Source organism: Amblyomma maculatum, chromosome 4, assembly GCF_055883805.1.
Source record: "Amblyomma maculatum isolate TAMU_Amacu chromosome 4, ASM5588380v1, whole genome shotgun sequence".
NCBI lineage: Eukaryota > Metazoa > Arthropoda > Arachnida > Ixodida > Ixodidae > Amblyomma > Amblyomma maculatum.
The window spans coordinates 64,827,287-64,851,791 of record NC_139347.1 but is presented as its reverse complement, the minus strand read 5'-3'; the positions used below and the strand labels follow the sequence as shown (position 1 = coordinate 64,851,791).

The following is a 24,505-nucleotide window of genomic DNA, read 5'->3' as shown; positions in this document are numbered from 1 at the left end:
TTTGTCACATCATTCATGGAGTGTCTGGCTATGGGCGATATGTTATTTGATTAGAGATGGACTTTAAAAAATACTGTGGACAATTACGTTCAGTTCCTGTTTGTAAAATCTGATTCCATAACTCTTTCTGGGCATATTGATAATTGTCTGGCAAGGAAACATTCTGACCCAGAAAGTTGCATTTGAACATTTACAGCCATTAAACTCAAAATGACGTCTGCACCGAGACGGACGATGTCAGTGTTTTGCAAAAAAAAAAAGGGGGGGGGGGGGGTGGATGCGGAGCAGTTCTTGTGTTCGAAAAACTCAGATGCACGCACACAAAAAGGTCATGCGGGCTGCGGCCTGGCTAGACGCAGTTTTGCAGCGTTAAAAGCACGGAAGTTTAAGGCCAAATTTAGTTTTTCAGAGCGAACCAAACGCGAGAGGAGTGCGGAAATACTCGAGATCTGGCTGCACTGCTGAACGAGGCTGCAATGCAAAGCGCTTTGGATGTCCGACGAGCGAGCGGCGTGGTGTTCGGTAGTGTTCCCTAGTGCTCGGAGGAGTCGAACTCCATCTAGTGGTATCCATAGCGGCGACGATGTACCCCTCTTCTCCACGTCCTCTGCAAGCCGTGGCGCGCGCGCTGGCTTATCAAGTGCGCGTTTTTGAGAGGCCGGTTTAGCCTTGGCCCGGAACACAAGATAACCCGCCCCCCTCCCCATCCCCTCCCTGTCTCAAGGCCGGGGTCTCCCACCACTTCACTGGTCGACAAGGGTATGGCTGAGAACCGCTGGACTGTGAATGGCAATGTAGGCTAAGGGATCCGCATAATCATGGCTGATGCAGTTTGCTTACAAAACTGGCCACTAATGGCGAGACCAGTACTTATCTTTTTTTTTTTTTTTTTTTTCATTTTCTGCCGTATGAAAGGTCCGTTTTCTGATGAAGTAGCTTTTTTTTTACTATTGGAGTACAGGAATCGATCAGCGTAGATCAAATTCATTTTGTTCTTGGTGTTCTTTTAAAGTTACTCTATGCTGAAGTTTATATAAAGGTCTAAAAGTTGCAGAGACCTATAAGTGTCCCTAAAACACAGTAATCACGATGATATGCTCAGAATGTCAAAGTGCAGAACGACTAATATTATTTTTTGCCTTGAGCTTCGGTGTCGTTCGGCGTTAGTGTGCTGGGTAGCCACATGTGGCAGTATATATAACTGGTGCGAGAAAAGGTGTTTTCATGCCGCTCACACAAGTAGCCTTCAAGGTTTAATGGTGATTTATTAAAAATAAAATGCCTACGAAACACCCAGCGACGAACGGCGGCTCCCCTCTACTCGGCCGGAACATTAGCAGCCGCCTCCGTGGGAGAGATTTCGTTACTCATGCCCTACCCTCGCCAACATTTCCCTTCGCGTTGTCGCGTATACCTCTACTGTACCTGCGTATTTTTGAACCGAGTGCACCCATGTCCCGGATCGTCTGAAAAAGCGCTTTAACCACTATCGTGAAAGGAAATGAACACCCCAGTGAAGATCTAAAGTTTGGCAACACACTCTGTATATGACCAGTGACTTGCGTGGTGTAAGTAAAAGTGAAAGTGGATTCGAAGTGCTACTATACGCTTTCAGAAGCAAAAGCCAATTGTTATATGCAAGCAACGTGATCAGAGCTGCCCACTGTGTTCTTGACCGTTCTCACAGATAGTCTTACACTAGATGGTGACCCCCTGCACTGTGCCGTCTACTGTTCAGAAACGTGCCGTGCTCCTATCTCGCTTTCCTCTTCCCACTTTCGCCTTATCCTCACATTCCACTTTTGTCATGCTTCGTCTGTACCTATCGTTTTGCTCCGCGCTGTCATCGCACTTTCATCCTCCGCTGTGCTCAATGGCCAAGCCGCGTACGGCGCCGACTGGCCTGCGCTGCTCTCCAAAAGGAAAGAAGAAATGTTGCGTGCCGCGGCAGTTGCTTTCTATAGTGACTGCCACACTGATTAGCTGTGACAAAAACTAGTCCGTTACGTTTGACCTAAATAAAATACGAAGCATGATACGAAATTATAGCTTCAGAAATATTGATGGCTTTGGCATGTTTGATGTAGTTATACTAGAGATGTGCACGGGCTAGGGCCGGCCCGAAAGCCCGTGCCCTGCCCCACCCGCGGGCCGGGCTCGGGCCGGTCCTGGGTATATCCGACTATTATTCCGTACGAAACCGGAACAGCGCAAGAGACGCGCAGGAGGCTCTCTAGAGACGCGACGTCCGGTGAAAACGTGATGCTGCGGCACTCATTTCGAATTGCAAGCGGTATTGCTTTCTAAAGGACACAGAGCGACGGGCAAATGACAGGCGAGTACACAGCAAAGCGCTTTTCCTGTCTACTCGCTTGTCCTTTGTCCGTTGCGCTGTTTACCTGTGTACTCGCTTGTCGTGTTTGTCCTTTGAGCTGTGTATTTTCGCACCAACTAGCCCAACTCTCCATTTTAAAGCGGTACGGTACGTATTGCGACTCGTTACGTACATCATTTTATCTCGCAGCTGGGTGCTAAAGGAAAAGGTCATTACTAACTCGGTCGTTATTTTTTGAGAGCGACGCAGTGAAATAAAGTGTGCATGAAAGGTTACAGTAAAGAAGACAATTTGAATTTAGTGCCGTAGTCATTGCAACACGTCATCAGCGGATATTGAATCTACCAAGCTTCCTGCGCGTCTCTTGAGCACGTTTCGGTTTCGTTCGGCGAAAAACGTCCCATTTTCCCGCGCTGCAGGGCGTTAGGAAACCGGGTTTTCTTCGTTTCAAAAACTTATATGGCATCATCTTGTTCACGGCTTCGAACTTCCCTTTGGGACTAACCACCCAACTGAGATAACTTAATTACTGGAATTTAGTTACTGTATAAATAGAAGAGTTCTGCAGCAAATTGTATCTGCCGCGCGGCTGTAAATTTGTTCGTGCAAGTATTTTCTTTCTATTTCAATCTCACTATATCGAGGAATTTTTGAACGTTGTTGCTGAAACACCCAGTCTGTCACGCTCCCAAGATTTTTCAGCGGCTTTGAGCACCGAAGCTTAGGCCGACGGAAATAAAAGGGACAGGAAGAGGATAACAAGCACGCAGAAACGCTGGCAAACAGACGCGGAGGTGTCACGACTTTTATTTTCGCATTACGCATCCTTCAATGCAGATTTCTGTAGGATAAAAATGAAGATACTCATTGGCTAATGTTCACAGTCATATTAAAATAAATTATGTCCTTTGTACTCAGTGCCAGCGATGGCAACGGTGGTTGGTTTTCGAAAATTTGTGTCCTAACCCCATAATGAAATCGAGACAAGATTGTTTTTTTTTTTTTTAATTTTTCTGTACATCCTTATGTTGTCCGAAGTGAGGTTGCTTTGTGTGAATAAGCCTGTTACTTAGCACAGTTCTCAAACTAGAAGTAACGGTTGCTAATACAATTGCTTATATTTTGACATATGTGTATGCGTGGTTTGGTTTGGTTTGGTTAAACTTTATTTCCCACAGTAGGGGTCCTGAAATACACTCGGCTAGGCGCCAGGTGTAGAGGGCAGCTCTGAGGGGGGATTTCGCCCTGAAACAGGGCTGTGAACCCATTCCAATATGGTTCGGATTACTTCGATCGTGCGTTGGAACGAATATATAAGCGTACTGTCTTATGACTAACAAATCCGCAGTGAAATCTGGCACTGCTGCAGAAAGACGAAGAAAACTGCAGGTCTATACTGGCGATATGCAACAAGTTATCGTGCACGACGAACGTTTCGTCATGCATCTTTGTCACTTCTGAGAGGCTCCATGAATCAGCTGAGATGCTGCGTAGACCCCGCGTGCTTTCCATAAAACACGTTGCTCAACTAACGTCACAAATAACATTCCTCGTGTCCAGTTTCATTGCCCATAGTGTGCTTAATGTGACTGGCGTAGTCAATGCGTACGTTATAAACGACTTCAGTACTTTCAAGCGCGACCTCTTTCAAGCTTTGGGAGCTTTAGCATAGCTTTACTTTCTGCTGTTTCCGTCCACCTTAAATGCCCGCCTCTTCGTGCATGTACGCTGTTGGCTGCTGTCGGTGAGAGCTTAAGTATGCGGAAGCTGTGTGATAGAGTTTCGCAAACTCGAGAGAGAGAGAGATTACTTTTATTTGCACAACAGAGTGACTATCCCGCTCTTCGTGGGTTAGACCCGGAAGGTAGGACAGTCGCCTTAGTTGCAGGCCGGTAGTTGAACTTCGACGGCATCTTCGGCCAATCGAGCAATTTCTCTTTGGGCTCTTGGGTCTGAGCTTCGCAGAAGGGTCTCCCGCCAGGTGTCTTTAATTATATTTTTAGCCCTGCCTGGTGACTTCGCACATTCCCATATGTGATCTAGTGATCCCCTTTCCTTAGATAATGAACATAGAGATCTGATCGTATTTTCGACCATATGTGGTTCACTAGAACTGGGTTCGGGTATGTATTTGTATGTAGCTTTCTTCATGCTATTGCTTCCTCTTGCCTGCAGGAGTCATAGCGACGACCGCGGGTAAAATCCTCGATCAAAAGAGATTACAAAGAAACGTTGCTCCGCAAACTCTGGCATTCATTACAGGGATATACTGCAAAACATGTCTTTCAATCTCATCTCGAAACGCTGGCCGCATGACAAACTTTGTCTTCCGGGGGCCCATAGCCAGAAAGAGCAATATGAAAATTTATAAGGAGGAGGCCATGGCAGGAAATGTAAAAGCCTACTCGAAACCTGACAAAACTGACTTCAAGCAATAGAATATCGAACCTAACGAAACACTCTGGTAAAGCGAACGACTTGCAAACTAAACATATGAATCTACCTTCTTGGTTGTTTCGCTGTCCTCAAATTGTCCTTATTTCTACAGAAAATGAAGTACTGGCATGAGCAAGCAGCGCTGGTTGTCGAGGAATCATGTTTTTTTTTTTTTTTTTTTTTTTTTTTTTTTTTTTTTTAACTGTTGAGGGTCGTCGAAGAGTTAGAAAAAAAAAAAAGGAGAGTATCTTAGATGTCTCTGAAGAGGAGAATGAAGAAAGCCTACCCTTCCTCTCCTATCATTCGCCTCTTGTGATTTGCCTCTTATCGGCGTTCGCGTTGCAGTGCTGCATAAAATTATAATTGGTTTGCAGGAAAGGAAAGTCGCTGTATCTGTCACACTTTCTCCGACAAGTGTGAGTTTGGACGGTACACCATCGCTCGTGTCGCGTGGCGTTCCTTGGCGCGCGTTCAATGTGGCATCGCAGATGGCAGGAACGCTAGACAAAAACACATCTCGCGGAAATGACAGATCTCGCGCACAACTCTTGCAAACGGGATTTCGTTCCGATCGAACACCAGCCGAAGCCTTAGGCCCGGCTGGCCGCACCGCAAGGCTCTCCGGGCCGCTGCAGCCTGTGGGCTGCGTGTTTGGGGCCGTTCTGTGGAACTTGTTAATTGTGGTCTTTAACCTATAGTATGTACAAAGAAGTATTTGGATGGTTGGCTTGTGTGGTTTAACGTCCCAAAGCAACTCAGGCTGAGAGAGACGCCGTAGTGGAGGGCTCCGAAAATTTCGACCACCTTAACATGCACTGACATCGCACAGCATTTAGAACACTGCGCGGTTATTTCTCTCAACAGGAGGCCAGCCGATACCGACTTCCTTATGAAGAGGGATTTGTGCACGCACACATGAAAGGGCTTACTCGCAGAGCGCATAACAACTTTTATTTGCAATATGATATCAACAACACGCCATAAAGCGGTCCCAGGTGATAGCTGGGAGTCGCTTTTAAGGTATAATACAAAGTAGGAGCAGCGAAGTTTTACTCCCGGTCATGATGCTTGTCAGCTGCGTCAGGCGAGACTGTGCCACAAAGTGCTGAAAAAACAGGACTGCCTACGAAACAGAATGCAAAAGCTTGCGGCCGAGTTAACGCGGAAACGCATCCTGTATTTCGAATTCGTTCAGCGCGGCGCCATACAGTGATGCGTTTGGCACTTCGCCTGCTGGGAAGTCGAAACATCTTGCGCACGCTTTTGCTTCTAGGGTAAAAAGGCATTACTCATCGAACTCGGGCATCACTTTATGCAAATGCGAAACTCCTCAAGCTTGTGGTCGCACGCAACTTGCAGAGCGCGCTCATTCAACCATTCACACATGTCTTACGGTCGGCAGCTGAAAAGAAAGCAAAAAAAGTGAAGTGGAAATGGAGTGTGACACGACGATATTGGATATTAGGCACCTTATCTGTGACTTGCCTATATAGGATGATTGCTATTGCTAATGTTGGCTAAACGTCGATTTACTGGCAACCTCAGTTCAATGCATAACGTACAGTTGTAGCTATAGCTTAGCGACGAACGACTCAGGTGGCTTAACTACCCCTAGTCGAAATGGAAGACAAGCTCATCCCCCACTTGCTCTCGTGCCCTGATTCTCAACCGAACGTGGCAGTCGTAGCAGTTAAGACACTCAAGTATCATACAGATTGTCCAAACTGTTCACCGGCCAACAAAGTAGAACTAATATGACACAGTAGCTAATCAACCATGCCTAAATTGCACTGCGGGCTGCATGGAATAAAGGAAAGGTAGCGGGAAAATGAGAACGGAGGAATGCATCACAACAACAACTATACAACTTATGCTGCCAACCACTCCAGCTACACCAGCTTGCAGTCATTTGCGCGCCCATCCAAAAAAAAAAAAAAAGAATGGGGCATCTCTCCTTAATTTGCCTGCCGACTAGACAAAAGTTCTTAGTCGACTTTCCATTCTCGTGTGGCGACATCCAACGTGTTTACATCCAATACTTCATTCATGATCTCATTTAAATAGAAACAAGAAACAGTTCTCATCTATCCTCTTCGGTTCAACGGCCAGAGTGGTGTTCGTTATGCGACCTTCTTCACCAGCTGAGTCGTTCTGGTTCCTGTGCTATTCCTGGATGCAGTGGCGGTGCCGTTTGCCGTCGAGTTGTCCGGAGTGTCGACGTAATCGTAGTAGTAAACGTAGTCGATGTACTCCACGTCGTTGTTGCTGTTCGGTGGCGTCTGTTGGCCTTTGGCCGTAGAGTTGCCTTGCGCCAGCGTCAGTGAGGCGTCCTTCTGTAGGGTCGTCTGTACTTTACTCGGAGAGTTTCCGAGGGGTTGCTGGGAAGTTTCAGCCGAAGTGGGAACCGGAGTGGTTGGCGACGTCGTGGCGCTAGTAGTTGCGGGCTCGGTGCTCGTAAGCAGAGGCACCGTTGATTTGGCAGACTCTACTGGTAGTGTCTGGAGCGTCGTTTGAGTTTGAGGGTTAGTGCTGGTCACGTCTGTACTCGCTGCGGATCCCGTAGTCGTCACTGTCGTCGGTTGGCCGGTACCAGTGGTTGTTGTACCTGTGGTTTCAGTAAACGTGACGGGCCTTGTCGTTTCGGCATTTTTCGTTGTGGTTGTCTGCTGTACGGTTGTAGTCGACGGCGCCGCTGAGCTAGCCGTTTCTCTCGGAGGGGACGTCGTTGTACCTATTGATGCAGCCCCTGGAACATTGATGTTGGTCGTGCCAACGAAGACGTTCTCCGTCTCTCCCGCAGTTTGAAAAGAGCGAGTAACGGCTTGAGTTGTGTCTGGCTGACTAGATGTCTCTGATGGTGCTGCTGTTCTTGTGGTTATGACTCCGGCTGTGACTTCTTGCGTAGAGGCTGGCGAGGAAATGGTAGTTGGGGAAGTTGTGGTTCTGCTCAGCGTCGTTGGTGTCAGTGTGGATTGCGGCACGGTTGAAGTGGTCACCGTCGAGGCGGGCACGCTTGTTGTCATTCTGTCCTCGGGTTTCTCTGCCGAAAGATTCTCAATTGCGAGATTCACTTTTGCTCGCGACTGCGATCCCGCGCTCTTGACCAGCGTGAGGGTTGTGTCCGTTGCTGTCGCCTGCGTTGTGGTTTCCGTGGTGCCTTCGGTCACCGTACCCGTGGTCCCTCCGGTGGTTGCGGCGGTTGGAGTAGCAGTGGTAGAGGTAACCTCTGCACGCGTAGCCTCTTGCGTAGCCGCTTCGGTTCTAGAAAATGCCGTCGTCGTATCCTGGGGTTCCTGTTTCGTCACACGCGGGATCTCTACAGCCATTTTTGTAACCAGCTCTTTCTGGAAGTCCTGGTTGTCGGGGTCTGGTGTTGTGGCTTCTGGATCATCTTTCGGCGCCGGCTGGTCGGCCTGCAGGTCGGCGACGAACAGCGAAGACTCATTGCTGTCTTTTTGCTTGGTTAGTTGTTCTTTAACCAGCTCCATCATAGATTCGGGGATCCTCCGTCGGTCGCTAGCCCTGTCTTGACCGAGTGATGTCAGATTACGCTTTTGACCAGGAACGTAGTAATCGATATAGTCGTAGTAATCAAAGACGTTGTCAACCAGAGACCTCAGGATCGTCGGCAAGTTACCGCTCTTCTTACCGCCCTCACTTTGCTCCTCCTTCGTGGTAACTTCTTCGGCTTTTTCGGTCGTCACAGGAGTTGTGGGAGTGGTTTGACGAGAAAGCTCTGTCGAAGGAGATGGTGTAGTTCCAAAGATAGATTCTGGCACTGTAAGACCCAGCGATCTAGTTGTAGTCTCATCGTACATTTCTGTAGTAGGTTCGCTGGGTGTTTCCGTTGTGACTGTTGAAACAGCGGGTTTGTTCGTGCGGTCAGAATCGAGGGCCGATGTTCGGATCTGCTCGGTGACATCTTCCGACGTGATCTTCCGTGTGGTAGTTTTGGGGCTTTCCGGAACTCTGGTCGTCGTCGGTCCCGCTTGAGAAGATGGCACAACAGGAGCATCGTTCAGGAAGAACTCTTCATCGTCCTCAATAGGCAGCACTGTGAGGTTCCTGACCGGTTCTTGTTGCAAGGAGTCGCTCTGGAAGCCGGGTCCGCGGATGATCTCTACCGGGGGTTCGGTTGGCGTCCTCTGCACAGGTGATGACGTCGTTACTGTGCCGTCAGTGGTGCCGAATGGAGTGGTGTCCTGCGTTGTGACACCGGGACCCTGCGTAGTCAGCATCACCACCTCTACGAGGTCGTCCATGCTTGTGGGGCCGTGGAGGGCGCCATCGACTGCCCCCGTTCCGTTTGCGGCAGCGCTGGCATTAGCGGCGGCTTCGAGCGCTTTGATGCGGTTGAGGATGATTGCATCCAACAGGGTCGTGTTTTGCACCTCCAGGAACCTGTAACGAAAAATTGAGCCTTTACTTTTCGCACTGATAGGGCGCACTGATAGGGCGAGGTGGAGAGAGTTCGAAATATGCAACTATTAGATTCAAGAAAGTCCAGCTTTCTGGGACAGCGGTTTTAATTGTGAGACAACGGTGAAATTTCGTAAGCTATACTGTTGTGAACATAATAATGGAAACGATCCAACATTCGCATATGCGTAACAAAATTTTCATTCTCTAAAGTTTGTCCTGCGCTCGTACCGAACTTAACTTTGCCATATAAAACCAATCAAGTCCAGCTCTCCCGGGCGCCTTTCAATTTTGAGGCAGCTGTGGGATATTGTAAGCACTGTAGTGCTATAAAAAAAATCAATGGGCAGCGTTTTTGAAAATAACTGTAAGGCATCTGCGGAGTACTGTAAGATAACTGTGAGGCAATTGTTAAATATTGTAGGATACATGCTTTTATGAATATATTGTTACGTGGTCCGGCGGCTGTTGTACAGACGCCCGCTGCAGCTTGCACAAGGCTGGTACCCTGCAAAACCCGGCTATTGTGTGGTATACAAAGAGCGCAACTGTCATTAACTCCCCTCGCTGCTCGAAAAAGAACGTAAAGTTGTGCTACTATAACACCAGACGCATTTTAAAGCTCGAAGCAAACTTATAGTATCAGCTGTCGGAGGTGTATACGAAGACAGACTGTGAGACTATACTCGCTGAGAAAGCTCACCCTTTCGGCGCAATAGTTTAAAATTTCATCGGGCGTGCTGCTCCATCGACAGACAGTGAAAGGATTTTAAATCTTACCATCAGTTTACTGCATGTGCTTCAGTACCTGTGCTCAGTTTTATTGCCTACAGGCGTTCAGCAATTAGTCTAATTTGCTTTTTTTTAACTAATATTTTTATCACTAAAACAAAGCGTTTCACATATTTGCAACATACAATAAATGGTTATGCCCAAAAGCGTTGTACCTCGTATTTTCAGTGATTAAGCATTACAAAGTTAATTATTCCCTTCCCTTCCAATGCACTGTTTCACGCTGTGTTGAATTACATGGAGGCAGCATGGCACGTGAGGAGCGCACTCCATAACGCAGTGAGCGAAGTGAGAACAAAAGGTTCGCGGTGAAGAGTATAAGAGGGAAGGAAGGACGTGCCTCTTGAGGACGAAAGGTATCTTTCTCAGCTCCTTGTCGACGCTGACGTGCGGCGTGAAGGGCTTGAGCTGCGTCTGCGTGGGCGGCGGCTGCTTCTTGTGGCGCTGGCAGATCATGCGCGGGCAGCAGGCCGGGAACGGCAGCCGCTTGTCTTCGATGATGTCGCACAGCAGCGTCGGCCGGTTCTGCAGCCGCGGGCACCTGCGACACAGAGGGGAAAAGGCGTACAGTATATGTACACGACTGCGCGTAGAGCGGTCACATCATGACCGTGGGGACCATGGGGGACACTACAAATAAGTTGCACTTTCAGTACACACGTTATCTGGATTTCACTTTCTAGTATTTCTAGTATGCTTGAGACGATTGCCATTTCATCTGCGGCAAAGCTAATCTAGCAAGGCGGTGGGAAAACGAAGCTGGCGAAGAAACAGGCATTTATACCCGTCGGATAAACGATTCTACAGCTGGTTAACTGACCTGTGACTAATTTTTTGCGCTCAAGATGAGAGGCGAGATTCTGGTATCCGTCGATAACAAATATTTTGTATATGATTTAATGTTTTCTTAAACATGTTACCGGAAATTGCTGATTTGAAAACGTTGCAATTAACTTGTAATGATCAACACTTTCTGCAGAAAATGTTGTCGGAGTTCGGAAAAGAGCAATTTTTGAAGTTGAGAGCGTTTCAACCTGATATCCTCAATTTGATTCTGATTTATATTATAATTATAGGAAATAAAAACCCGACGCAGCTGAACGTAAACATTTTACAGGCAGTCTTAAAACAATGATTCCCGCTTTGAACGCGCTAGCAGATGTAGTTTACAAATCATTTTGATATGGTTGTCGGATGAAATTTTAATGATTTCGTATTTATGAAAGAGCACTGAACAAGAGTGGAGGGGGAGCCCCAGTTCGTAAGCCGAACCAACGTTTCGACAAGTGGGTTTGTCTTCGTCTGGGCCCAGACGAACAGGCGAAGACAAGTCTACTTGTCGAACTGTTGGCTCGGCTTACGAACAGAGGCTCCCGGTCGTTCCTTGTTCAGTGCTCTTTCACACTGTGATGTCATCTTCTTTCTCTCGTTCTACTCTGGATCTTCGTACTATTTAGTAATTTACTAATATCTCATCTCCCACCTGTATGGATACTTAATCGTTTGCTCTTTTTAAACGCAACGAACTTCGTCAACATTAGGGCATGCCCAATTAAAGCATTTCTCATTCCCCACGCAAACGACAAACTGCATTTGAGGTCAGCATATAGAGCTCTTCCTTAATTATAGACGCAGTTTGATGTCATTCTGTGCGAGCTATAGTTTGAAACCACTGTCACTTCATAAAAGACATGTAAGGTTTCATGCTGCTCGCACAGAAGCACTGTGCTGGCAGTTTGCGTTTGACTCCAGTCTTTGAAGCGTAATTTCCTCTCCTCAACGGTAGGGTCCCGCAACTTCTTTTAAATGCGCTCTTATTCATTTTTACAATAATTCCGCTATCTGTCGCCAGGTGACGCTGCTCAGAGGACCCTATCGTTGAGAGAACGAAATCACGCGTCCTTTGAAGCCGTGGAAAAATGTCTCCACCTGGAACTAGGTATGGCGTTGTGGAGGGTAACAGCATGGCAGCTAACACATGCTACTGTGACGTGTCTAATGACGCTTATTTTTCCTCGCTGCTCTTTGTTCGAAAGCCGGCTGTTGCATCTATGAGCGTTGAAGCGGGATTGTTATGGCGGCGCCCGGAGACATGCTCGCATAGGTTTGTGTGCCAGATTAACGGACGCATCCTGCACACACATGGCAGCGAGTTAGGGCCTGAATGGGCTCTGGAGGCATCCATTTAACCCGATGTACGGCTACGCTGGAACGTGTCTGCAATTATGAATCTCCATGTCGCCAGTGATAGTGGAAAACGTGCCTTTCTATCTTAAAACCGTTCGTATAGCTCATCCCTTTTGCCGACAAAACTTGACAGTAACGCCAACCGTGTCTGTCCTTGAATTTTCTTGCATTAAACTCAGCCAGACTTTGGGCCTTTGCTTCACGTTACGTGTACGAGCTTCATCGGGTAACCTACTACTTTTGTTAATTTTGTGTGTGTGTGTGTGTGTGTGTGTGTGTGTTTGTTTGTTTGTTTGTTTGTTACATGTATTTTTATCCGAAAGCGTTCTTTTTTCTTCTTCTTTTTTTTAGTCTTAGTGCCTGCTAAACGCCAAAAGAATAACAGCGATAAAATAACAGCGGTCATGTCTCAAAGTTGTAAGCCCTAATATACGCGAAAAAAGTAAAACAGCAGTAAAATCCAGGCATCGCTGTAACTCGCACAATCCATAAATGCTTATCGCTAAGATGGGATGATTAATAAGGGATATAAGCGGAAGAAAGTTAAATTCGCGGATCAATGGGCCAAACTCTCATAGCATATACTGCAGTTCCGCGCTTTCCACGATGGCCGGCTATTTTCATCCCCTAGCTGCCACGGGGGCGCGCACACGTACTCGTGGAGCGTGCAGCGTGTCCGAAGCTCAGCCACGCCCATTACTGGCCAAACAAGGCGAGTACGTGCTCACGCGCCGCGCATCGTGCGAGCCCCGGACGGTCGAGGGGCAAGACCGATCGTGGTGTCTTTTGTTCGCCATCGACCATAGACCGGGTCTCGGCAGATGAATCGCCGATAAATGCACGGCGGAAGCGAACGGCAGCCGACTCGCCTCGCGTATCGCACACTGTCCAGCCAGCCGTATTCGCGCACGCTTCGTGATCGTCGTTTTAGCTTGTGCGTTTCGCCCTCACCTTTGCGCCAGCGGCCTCTCGAAAGTGGCTGGGACGGGTGCCGAAGTGGCTGGGACGGGTGCCGCACCCGATTGCTGAGCGTTGCGATACGCGGCTGCTGCGGATCGCCGCAACTTTATGTATACATCGAAAGTGGGTCCTGATTGGTACGCGCACGAACTAATGCGTGTAGCATATTTTCCGGACTACAGTCCCCACCGAGTTATACCAAGTTTGGCTTAAACAAAGGTGAATATTTTTGGCATGCGAGGCGGATGTCTGTTAGGGTTCGCCCGGTAAAGTTATGAGGTGCGGCGAGCACACGGGCGCTGACAGGGGCACAGGGGTCCTTGGCTATGCATGCGCGGGTTGAGAAAGGTATTACAGTCGTCACAGGCATGACCTGCGTTCATTATAATAGCAACAACAACGATGACAACCATAGCAATAATTGGTTTAGTTTGGTTTGTGGTGTTTAACGTCCCAAGGAACTCAGGCTATGACAGACGCCGTAGTGCAGGATTCCGCTGTGGTGTCTGGCCTTAGCAGGAATGGATAGATACACCAAAGATCTGCGATAGCAGTGATACAAACTCCTAATAAAAGAAAACTATGAGTGAAGGCACGCACAAAGGTGGCGCTCTAACTCTGGACGATGCCTGAAAAGATGCTGATAGGGTTGAAGCGATGCTGGCGGTAAAAATGAGGAAATTTGAGGTCGAAATCACCTTGTTTCACGCTGGAAGGAACTTTGTACGTGAATGATATATCTTTGCTAGCTTGTCATCGGCTGTCAAGATAAGCCGAGTCAGTCACGAAAAGTTCCTCGCTAATAGCGCTGGCGGAGTTTTGTGAAATCGGCCCTTGTCTCCTTGATGACAGATCTAGGATTCACAACGCTGAGCTCGCTTTTTCCAAAGAGAGCCATTCAATTTCTAGACGCAGACTTACTGAAAATTTTAATTGCATTTAGTAATGTAGATACCTGCATTTATTTACAGACATCTCTAGGTATACTTTACCCGCTGATATCCGACATAGCGAAAACGTATTTTCCTTCTTTGATCTGCGAACTATACTTCGGCAAATACGGCACGCACTACCACTAATAGTTCCACCATTGCCACCACCCTGCATTTTTCGAGGGCGGGTCTGCCTAAAGCGCGGTAGTCATCTTCCTCGTAGTTCGGTGTCGCGTCGGCCAAACGCGTCTCGCCGGGACGCGAACTGATACGTGCTTGCCGGACTATAGCTATTGGGGCAACGCTTCCAAAGTGCTCCGCTTTGGCGTCGATCAAGGAGGACACGAGGCCACGTGGTGTGAAGAGCAAAAAAATGCATGCCGACGTCCAGCCAACTGGCTGGATGGACCGAGCGGAGCTCTTCCTGCTTGCTTGTATTCTTTCGCTGCCAAGTTTCGGCCAAGTCGAGCGGGTTCTCTCAACTGGCAAACGTATGCAGGGTGCAGATACGTATACTTGCATGACGGGCTTAACCGTCCCGTTGGCGCAGTGGCCTAACAAGTACCGTCCTACTGCCGGCCAAGAGTTATCGCGCCTGAATGAAGCTTCCTCGGTGCGGACGGCTGTTGCTACTTTTACCTCTTGAAAACACACCCCCGAGGCCCCTGCCTGTCACAGTTTAAGAACAGGGTTTGCTACAAGATGTCAGTTGCCGTCACAATTAACATTTTATATTCCACGTGAAATTCCGCGCCATCATGCATGCTTTTTACATAAACTGCGTTTAAACGTGGCATTCAAGCACAGGTACTTGCATATAATTGGACAGGTTGACTCCCAGGAATGTTCAACTTGTGGCACACCCGAGACTGTGGACAATATATTATTGGTGTGCCTAGTGTATGCACGTGAAAGAAATGTGCTAGCCGCTTTCTTGAAGTGTTTGGACAAGAGGCCTCTGTCGGAGGAACTGCTGCTAGGCGCTTGGAAGGACAAGGGGAAGTGTGCCCAGGCAGTGCGGGCTCTTTGCCGTTTTTTGTGCTCCACCATACTCGATTCGAGCTTGTAAAGCCAACTTCTGTGTCTGTGTATTTTTTTATATGCCTTCTCCCACATCGTCACCCATCATGATCCTCTTTCTTCTCCCCTTCCTCAGTGCAGAGTAGCAAGCCAGATTTTAATAATTCCGGCCAGCCTATCTGCCTTTCCTTTGTCAATCTATAACGCATCCATTCGCCTCCCCTTCCATTCACGAGTGTGCTTGCTGCCGGCTGCCTGGGTCACATGACCACATGTCGCTCATCTTCATTAGACACATCAAGGACGTGTATTAGATTCATTGGTCATATGTGACGTCATTTAGTTTTGGTTGCAACAGGAGTACTGCTGTTCATGAAAAAGTAAAACGACGATGCCATTACTGGAAAACGCTTCCGATGCAGCACAATTATTGTAAGCAAGAATAACCCAGTGCTTTCGAGGCAACTGCGTCCACAGCGAAAACCTGGGAAAGTACACATGTGAGTCACGCACAAGACGTCGGGAAAAGCGGCGTTCTTTCACAAATCTTCGTTTCTGCGTGCCCTAGCTGGGACGCCTACGCGCGCATTGGACACTCAGCGCGTGTCCCAGTGCGCGGCACGGCGGTCAGCCCGAATAGAGCGCGCGCTGCCAGCAGTTTCCTCTGCGCACAAAGAGCGACCGGCTAATTACGACCGGGGCCGGTCGGGTCGCATAGCGGGGGCACAAACGCCTCGGCGACGAGGGGACGAGAAGAACCGGGAGCAGCAGCAGCAGCAGCCGAAGAGTCTTTGTTCTTGCGGGCTGTGCCCCGCAGGCCACGAGCGGGGTGAACACTTCCTGAGGCACCCGTTCCGTCCCCGGCGGCTTCCGTTCGCTGTGTTGTTCCAGCCCGACTGAAAGAAAAGTGCCGCGAGCGTCGTCCTGTTTTCCTAATAGCAGCTCCGAGGAATGGCTGGCGCGCGAAAAGGACGTGGCCAAGAGGCATAGGAGTGCGAGCCATCGTGGCGAGTGTGGACGGAGTTCTGCGGACGGTCGATGAGCGCCGCACATCTATAGTGGCCAGAGAAGTCTTCGAGATCGTGGGACGAGATTTAGGCGACATCAGGCCTCCCATTCTGATGAAACGAGAGGCAACGTAGGCTTAGAGCGTCGCTTAGCAATTTCGAAAATAGTACCTAAGGTCTATGTGTCAGGTTCATACATCATATATATACAAGCATGTTTGATGCATGATCTTGACACATATAGACCTTAGGCCCGGCGGTACTATTTTCGTGCGTATTTGGGACGTGAGTCTTCGCTCTCAAGTCCAATGACGTAGCGAAATTTTGCTCTTTGAGAAATAGGAAAATGAATGTCGTATAAAAAATTTGGTTGCCACTTGAGCTACATTTTTAAAGGTTATTATAAGAAGACATGCCAGCTCGCCTTGCGAATGCTCGTTCGCGTCCATGCGCTTTTCTAATCGTTTAACCAACAATCTCTTCATGTATGCCTCTGCTATCTCACACACACACCCAGATTACCCGGCATATAGATATAAAGCCTTAATAACGTGTTTGCAGGGCCTATATATTTAGCGTATGAGTCGAGATCCAAGGGTGTCATATTCCATTTCCATCTCGCCCTCCTACATCAGCTTGTTGGCAGCTCCCGCCAACTCAGCCATGTTATCGTAGAATATTTAGGGGATGCTCCCACGGTGCTGCAGATTTGTGATAAACGAGTAATTATACTAACCCACATCCACCCAAGGGCAGTCATGCGATTTCAAAGAAAAGCTATACAGCTTTATCAGAAACTGCGAAGTTTCTCCAAAGTTTCCGAGAAAGCTGTATAGATATCCTTTATAGCCGTATGGCTACTCTTGGGTGGGTGCCAATGAGCGATTACTCCTTTATTTCAGCCAGGTCACGTGGTCTTATGGCGCCGCACAACTCGCCGCCGCCAGACCTCAGCCTCTTGGAACCCATCTAGGGACAGCGTTGACTGCACGAAACTACAGAGGGCAGCGATAACCTTCAATCAGTAGAGAATGATGGCCCCACTGAGGCCCCCTAGCAGCGTGTTCCTGAAGTTTCCGCATAGGGATGAACCGATGCAATTTAAATAACCTATGGCCAGCCTGAATACCCTAAACAACGCACTGCTATATACACCTCATGAAATGTTGCTGACAGCCCAAAGAGTACGAAAGCAGGCTAATCTCGTTCCTCTGTAAAGGTGCCATGTATAACGGCAGCTGACTCGCGACAGTATAGCTGTCCGGAAGTGAACTGGCGTGCTGTACGGGCGCTGAGCAACAAGTTGCAATTAGAGCATACCTTCAATTAGTTAATTACGTGGGGGCCACCTGCAGCGCCGCATCGTGTGAGACTTGGCTATTAATAAACTTAATGAAGGGTGGCTAGAGACAGGGTGCGCGTAGCGTTGCCTTCGCTACTATAAGGCATGCCCAAAGTGCACTTCTCACGAGACGAGCATCTGTGGTGCGAACCGCGCGTCTGTCCTACAGGAAAGGACGTAGGAGAAGCAAGCATGCAGGTCGGTGACAGCTATAAGGCACGCAGCGACTGTTTCTAGTTTTCCTTTTTGACCCAGCTCGGAAGTGTCAGATGTCGAGACGACTATGCTCTGACGGCATTAGGTAGCAACGTGCATAGCCTGTTTGACACTTAAAGCTTCATAAGGTTACACGTAGGAGATGAAGGCGCCACTGGCAACGCTTGAGAGTGCTCGAGACTTGAGACTCCATGCGAAGTGATAGCGTAATCGATAACGGGATCGGCTCAACTAGCTTTTTGCCGAATGCGACGCTTTGGCTTCGGAATGGCATTGGCTTGCCTTGTTCACGCTTTTTATCTCGACTTCATTTATTTCTGGTTCACATGTTATTCTCGCGGCCCAGAACGAACATTCTAGAAACGTTCGTGCAGGTTTCATTCAGATTTCAGAGATAGATGACAGGCTGTTTCCCTCGGAGGAAGGAAACAACTTAGGAGATGCCCTTGCTATTCCTAATGCATTGGAGAAATTGTGGTGGAAGTGGCGTTAAAATGTAAGGTTAGCCAAGTCGGGTCATTAGCAACGGCATCGCTGTTGCTATGAAAACTCGCGTCGCTAAGAGCCCTAGGTACGTGAGCGTCGCGGAGGGATAAAATACGCGGAGTGTAAAGGAGGAGGAGAGACATTGCAGCTTTCGGTTGCGATGTGGCCATACCGGCTTCAAAAAAGTGACGTCAGGGCCTCTCCTAAGTATTTTCCTTCCTCCATGCTGTGTCCCCACTGTGCACAAACTACCTGCCATGGCAGACAGAAATTTTAAATTATTTTCATATTTCAGGAAAGTAAACACTAAATTTCACTTGGGTACTTGGCTGCAAGCTATTCTTCAGTAAAAACATGCATTACTCGTCGTCACGGTCTTAGTTTTAACTGCAATTCATTGTTTACAGATGCAGTTAAAAAGTAAAAATGTCAGTACATAAGAGCGAGAGGTCCTTTGAACAGTTCACACGCGTTTCGAATGTATGCACTTTTTCGCTACTTATTTCTCAAACGAAAGAAAGGAAGGGCGCAAAATTCTGCGAAGCATTTATTTATATGGCGTCTCTCATAGCCTGAGTCGCTTTGGGACGTTAAGCCCTATAAACCAATTTTTGAACGTAATTTTTTTTTTCACATATTGTACGGCTGCAGTTTAACAGTCAATATATTCATGAATCCAACCCTCGGCAAACGTTTTTTTGCCATTTATTTTCAGGAACACACTCCACTGGTTTGCTCTGGCAGTCTTAGCTATTCAGCACGAGTGCAGGGAAAGCGTTTACATGTCGGACGCTTAGACCATTTCTATCAACGTGAGCGTAACAGTATCGTGCGACATTGCACAGCTGCCCCACATTTAAGCCATGTCCCAAAACGCTGGATTTGACTCTTTGCTTCATCACCACCTCTTCCTAACACGGATGATATTGCGGCATGACACATCTCTGGGTGCATTTTAGGCAGCCTTTTTCGTACTTTTTGTTTTATTCACACGGCAAAACCACGTTTTCACTTCCCAGGCATGTCTCTGCTGCACTTGTAGGCCTTTGTGCCGTGATTTAGCCCTTAAATTAGCTTCCACGGCCTCCGATGGCTGTACGTTTCCTACTGGTATGCGATGACGGGCACATTTCCTTCTCTCCCACAAACACAGAGTGGATAGTTTTGATGGTAAACAGTATTTTCAGTAAAAAAAAAAAAAGAAAGGACAAATCAAGACCGGTTATATGAGAAGGAACAGGACCACGCATATTCAAAATTATGCTCCTCCGACGCACCCTGCGCGTCTCAAGCATTACAGTGCTCGTTTGTAAAGTGGAAGCATTGAGTTCCGTGGGGAGAAAACAGGTTCTCACGGCGTGTATACTATAGAGAGGCTAGCACGCACCAACCGGTGCAACAACGCGTTTTACAAAGAGAGATAGAGAGGGGCGACGGCAGAGGGCACTCAGTGGGCGCCGCGCACGCACACACAGACCACATTAAGGCGAGCACATCTCTTGCCGGCATGCGCGAGCGAAAGGACACGAGTTTTACAACGGAACACTCTCCGCTCGTTTGTCCAGAAAACAGAAGAAGAAATAGAAAACATAACTGCGTATCTGGAGCGGCTTTAACGGGCAACGACGCTCTCTATCACACAGCTCTTTCTCCTTTCTGATCTCGGGCTAGAATATATTCTGTATAGTTCAAGATTACCTGTTTCGTTCGCTATATTGTATGTATTGTATGCCGGTACTTGCGTGCGTGTGTGCGTGTGCTCGACAAGTATGGTCAGCCGGAATGAAAAATGTAAAGCATAAATATGGCAAGAACGAAAGAAAAAGAGATGGAGAGGTGCGGCCTCCCAAAGCTTTCACTGAGGGCGTGCCATGGTGTGAACGCTGCTGACGGCACATCAGGAAACGGTTCTTTCTCACAGCGGCCGGATAACGGGGCTTGGCCAGGTAGTGGGGGCCCCTTTCCTTTTATGGTGCACCAGCTTGTCCTGCGCACAGTGCAAGCACGCAAGGGAAGCCTGCAGGTTCGCGCCCGCTTTCGGAGACGCGAGCGCATATGCGCGTCACCGCGTGTTATACTTGCGTCACCTGTTCTCGGCTCTACAGAGTCGAGAGAGGGGGCGCTGTGTAACCATGGTTACACTGCGCCCCCTCTCAGGTTGTCTGTAACGTAACGTAAGAGGTTTGTGAACGTCTCAAGGTGTTCGGGATCGATTGCATGGATTTCAACGAGCTTGTTATAGGGAATGTTACACATGGTTTGCGATATAGCCGCAACTGCTAGCTGTACCTCAATTTACTGTAATGCGTCGATTTTGCAAGAGCTTCGTTGGCTGAGGAACGTCCTAAGCCTTCAAAATATGTAGATGTAGTACCCCCCCCCCCCCCCCTCCCCTTTTTTTTTCTTGCTTGTCAGTGCAAATGAAATGGCTTTTTGGTCAACAACAAAAGGTTGTTCAGCTCCGTGCACTGTCTTTGTCCACATGAACTTTGATGCGTTTGGTTTTCTTCTACTGGGGATACCTTCCGCGGTGGAGCGCGGAATAAGGAAATGAAAGGAGTGAAATGCATCAGTGCATGCATGTCTTGTAAATACTATACCACGGCTGATAAACCGGGGTCATGCTGGAACAGCTTGAACCGCGACGCCTTGACAGACCTGTGACGTCTAGCTGAGCAAGGCCTTTTCTCGTTCTGAGCTCCGGCGAATTCTGGAAAGTTTATTCTTGGCTATGCCGAGGGCTCGTTTGTGTACCCAAAGGATAAAATGCGCAGATTTGTCAGGCTATTTTTAGCATCTTGCTCAAAAACTTTCTCGCGTTCCTCAGGCAGGCAACCAGCATCACCGGCCCGGCCTGCCAGAACCAAGCCGAACCCAACAAATCGGACTGACCGTTACGTGCCACGGTTACGCCTCAGTTCCACGCCGACGAAGTGCGAAACTGACGCATAACGCCAGGAAATGTGGAACAAACACCGCCTTGGGCTTTTCTTCGATTTGAAGCATTTTGCGAAACTGGCAGCCCTCGACTAAAGGAAGGGTCAAAGGTCTTCCGCCCGCAGCAGCAACAACTAAAAGCTCTAACGCTTTCGCTGTGAACGCTCGTCCGCGTCATTTACGCACGTTAAGCCGCATTTCATTTTGCTCGGAACAGCTCCTCGCCCCCAATGACGCTTGGCACACGCTTTCTTCTTTCGTTACGCCAACGTCCCGGACTTGTTCCTCTTGGCGGCAGAAGAGGAGCAGCGCCGCTTCCTCAGCAGCAGCAGCAGCAGCAACAGCAGCGGCGGCCGCTCCGTTGCGTGAACTGGATGGACGTAGCAGCGGACGGTGCAACAGGAAACGAGGGTGGCTGCTCTGTGTGTGTGCGCGTAACGTTGCACTGGGGCGGCCGGCCCGACCACGCCGGCGTCGATACAGCGAGAGACGCAGGCTTCCTTATTCGAGCGTCGTCGGCATTCTTTTCTTCTTTTCTCCTTCGTTCTCGCTCTTAGCGCGTGCAGCGTTCGCACACACGAACGCATATTGGGAGAAAGCGAGGAGCGCGCGCTCCTCTGCTTGCCTCGTTCGGACAGCGCCGGTCACGCGTGTTTGTTGGGCGTCTCGGAAAAGAAAGGAACGGGCGCCAGTGAAAACAAGCCGAGACAAAGAAAGCAGAAAGGAAGCACGAATATAAAAAAAAAGTGAAAAGCAACGTTCTTCGCATTGTTGCTTTCATTATTTTCTCTCTTGCTTTTTCCCCTTGACGATTTCTCACGCCATGGGTTCGACAAATAGATGGTGGGAGAAGGGAATCGCGGTTGCAGCAGGAGAGCGAGTTCGTGCCGAAACGTCGCCCTGTCACGAGTGTGGACGCGGCGGAGACAGACCGTGCGCCAAGCCGACGTTCCCCTCAGTCCGAGTGGCTAGCACGGCCGTACGAGGTGTAGTGCTACAGGGACGAAGGTCGATTGGCGGCGGCGCTTACGTTGGCTGTCAGCTGAGACAGCGGGAAAGACAGATGCGAAATGCACGTATATATAGCCAGCCTTCGTGCATACATGCGGCGTATGCGCGTGCGTGCGTGCGTGTTTGTTCGATTGACACTTCTTCGCGCCACATTTAGTCCACTTCTCCGCATCTTGAGTGCTCTTAGAGACTCGATTCTGCGTCTTCATTGATTTTGAGTCTGGCAGCCGGCCATCTTCGCTGCCAGTAGAGTTTATGTGTCGGAGTCACAGCTACTGATGTTCGTTTTGCTACACGGCGGATGCACTCAAGTTTGCTTGCCTTGTTTAGCAGCTACTACCTTGGAAGTTCTCATAACCTAGAGCTAGATTGAAAATAAAAATTAGGAGTGTGTTGCGGCAAAAAAACCCCCAGAAAACAACAACAACAGAAGAATAACAAAACAAGTAATGAATTTATGTCGCTTTCTTGCTGACAATACTGTGATACACAGGTGCCCTAGCTTGGAGCCTGTTGCCACGAGTTAAAGCAGGGAAGAACTATACTCAGGTAGCTTTTTGGAGCTGTCAACCATTGACTGCGACGACACAGGGATGTACGAATAGTATGGCGAATCCAACACAAATCGCCCAACTTCTTTGCCAGAGTCGGATACAAACAGTGCAGCTAAAAAATCGAATTGAATGCAAAATAAATATTTATACTAAATCAGCAACCGTGCGAAACCAGAAAGCGTCAGCGGTGGCGTTGTGGTACAATGCTGTCTATTATGGAGTCAAATTAAGTTATAGCTGAGGGGTCGTAATACGAAGTCAGCCTTTTAGCTCCATGAACATCGAGTTATATGCAAAGGAAAGCTGCCTATTCATCTTCGTGGCAAAAGAGAACAGACTAAAACCACATTTAATTCAGGCCACGAGGTCGGTGACAGCAACGTATGAGCCATGACCACGGAGATACGGGCATCAAGGTGCACGATTTGCTGAGGTTGCCTCAGACTTCTGCAAACCCTGCCTAGATGCCCAATCATGGTGATGCCCTGCGCATCCTCCAGTCTTGGAGGGCATTTATACATGCATTATGAAGGTCGCCTCACGAATAGACTGCGTAGTAGCGCTGAACGCTTCCCATCCCGCGCATACTCATCTCAGCACTATATGGTACGCGGCGCTGGTATAAGCTCTGTTTCTGAAACATTTGTTTTTGGGGTTTAACGCCTCAAAGAAGCTCAGGCTATGAGGGAGGTCGCAGTGCAGGACTCCGGAAATTTAGAGCACCTGGTTGTTTCTAACGTGCACTGACATCGTGCAATACACGTTCGTCTTCCATTTCGCTTCCATCGAAACACTGCCGCGGCGGCCGCGGGATCGAACGAGCGTCCACGGGATCAGTTGTCGAGTGAGTGCGCTAAACCGCGGTGGCTTCTTCTGTAACACTCATCGGAGAATATTACGATGGCCTTATTTGAGCTTGACGCGAATTATCGGAAAAGTGTGCGAATAATTGGAGACGTAATCGATTAGTTTCGAAAGCTTTGGGGCGTATGCGCTATTTGACTCTGTAAGAACAATCAAATAGGTGAATATTCGAAGATTCTTACACCTTTATCGCGATATATGTGCTTCTATTACCCCGCCGGGGTGGCGCAGTGGTTACGGCGCTAGACTACTGTTCCCAAGGACGCGGGATCGGATCCCGGCCTCGGCGGCCGCTTTTCGATGGAGGCGAAAAGTAAGGTTCCCGTGTGTCAGACGTTCCACCAGCGACGAAGGACGAGGTCAAGAAAGCACTAGAAACTATGAAAAGGGGGAAATCAGCTGGAGAGGATCAGATAACTACAGATTTGCTGAAGGACGGGGGGGATATCGTGCTAGAAAAACTGGCCACCCTGTATACGCAGTGCCTGGTGTCATCGACGGTACCGGAACCATGGAAGAATGCAAACATTATCCTCATTCACAAGAAAGGGGACTCTAAGAACCTTAAAAATTACAGACCAATCAGCTTACTGTCTGTTACGTATAAGGTATTTACTAAGGTAATCGCTAATAGAATCAGGACAACCTTAGACTGCAATCAAGCAAAGGATCAAGCAGGGTTTCGGAAACGGTACTCTACTATCGATCATATCCATACCATCAATCAGGTGATAGAAAAATGCTCGGAATATAACCAGCCCTTATACATAGCATTCATTGATTACGAAAAAGCATTTGACTCAGTTGAAACCTCGGCGGTGATGCAGGCATTGCGAAATCAGGGGGTAGACAAGCCGTACGTGAAAGTGCTGGAAGATATATATAGTGGCTGCACAGCAACCATAGTTCTGCATAAAGAAAGTAAAAAAATTCCCATAAAGAAAGGTGTTAAGCAAGGAGACACAATCTCCCCAGTATTATTCACAGCTTGTTTAGAGGAAGTATTC

At 48.4% G+C, this 24,505-nt stretch overlaps 1 protein-coding gene across 1 annotated transcript in view; it reads right to left on the bottom strand.

Annotated features, from left to right (window-relative positions):
- Positions 1-5,708: 5,708 nt before the first annotated feature.
- The window catches only part of LOC146191265 (uncharacterized), a 43,886-nt gene continuing 25,089 nt past the window's right edge, over positions 5,709-24,505 (bottom strand). Inside the window, exons 3-4 of the mRNA XM_084601750.1 lie at positions 10,323-10,523; positions 5,709-9,172 (exon numbers count right to left, since the gene is read on the bottom strand). Of these exons, the coding sequence (XP_084457876.1) occupies positions 6,892-9,172; positions 10,323-10,523 (2,482 nt within the window). The 3' untranslated portion in view covers positions 5,709-6,891. The remainder of the gene's footprint in view (positions 9,173-10,322; positions 10,524-24,505) is intronic.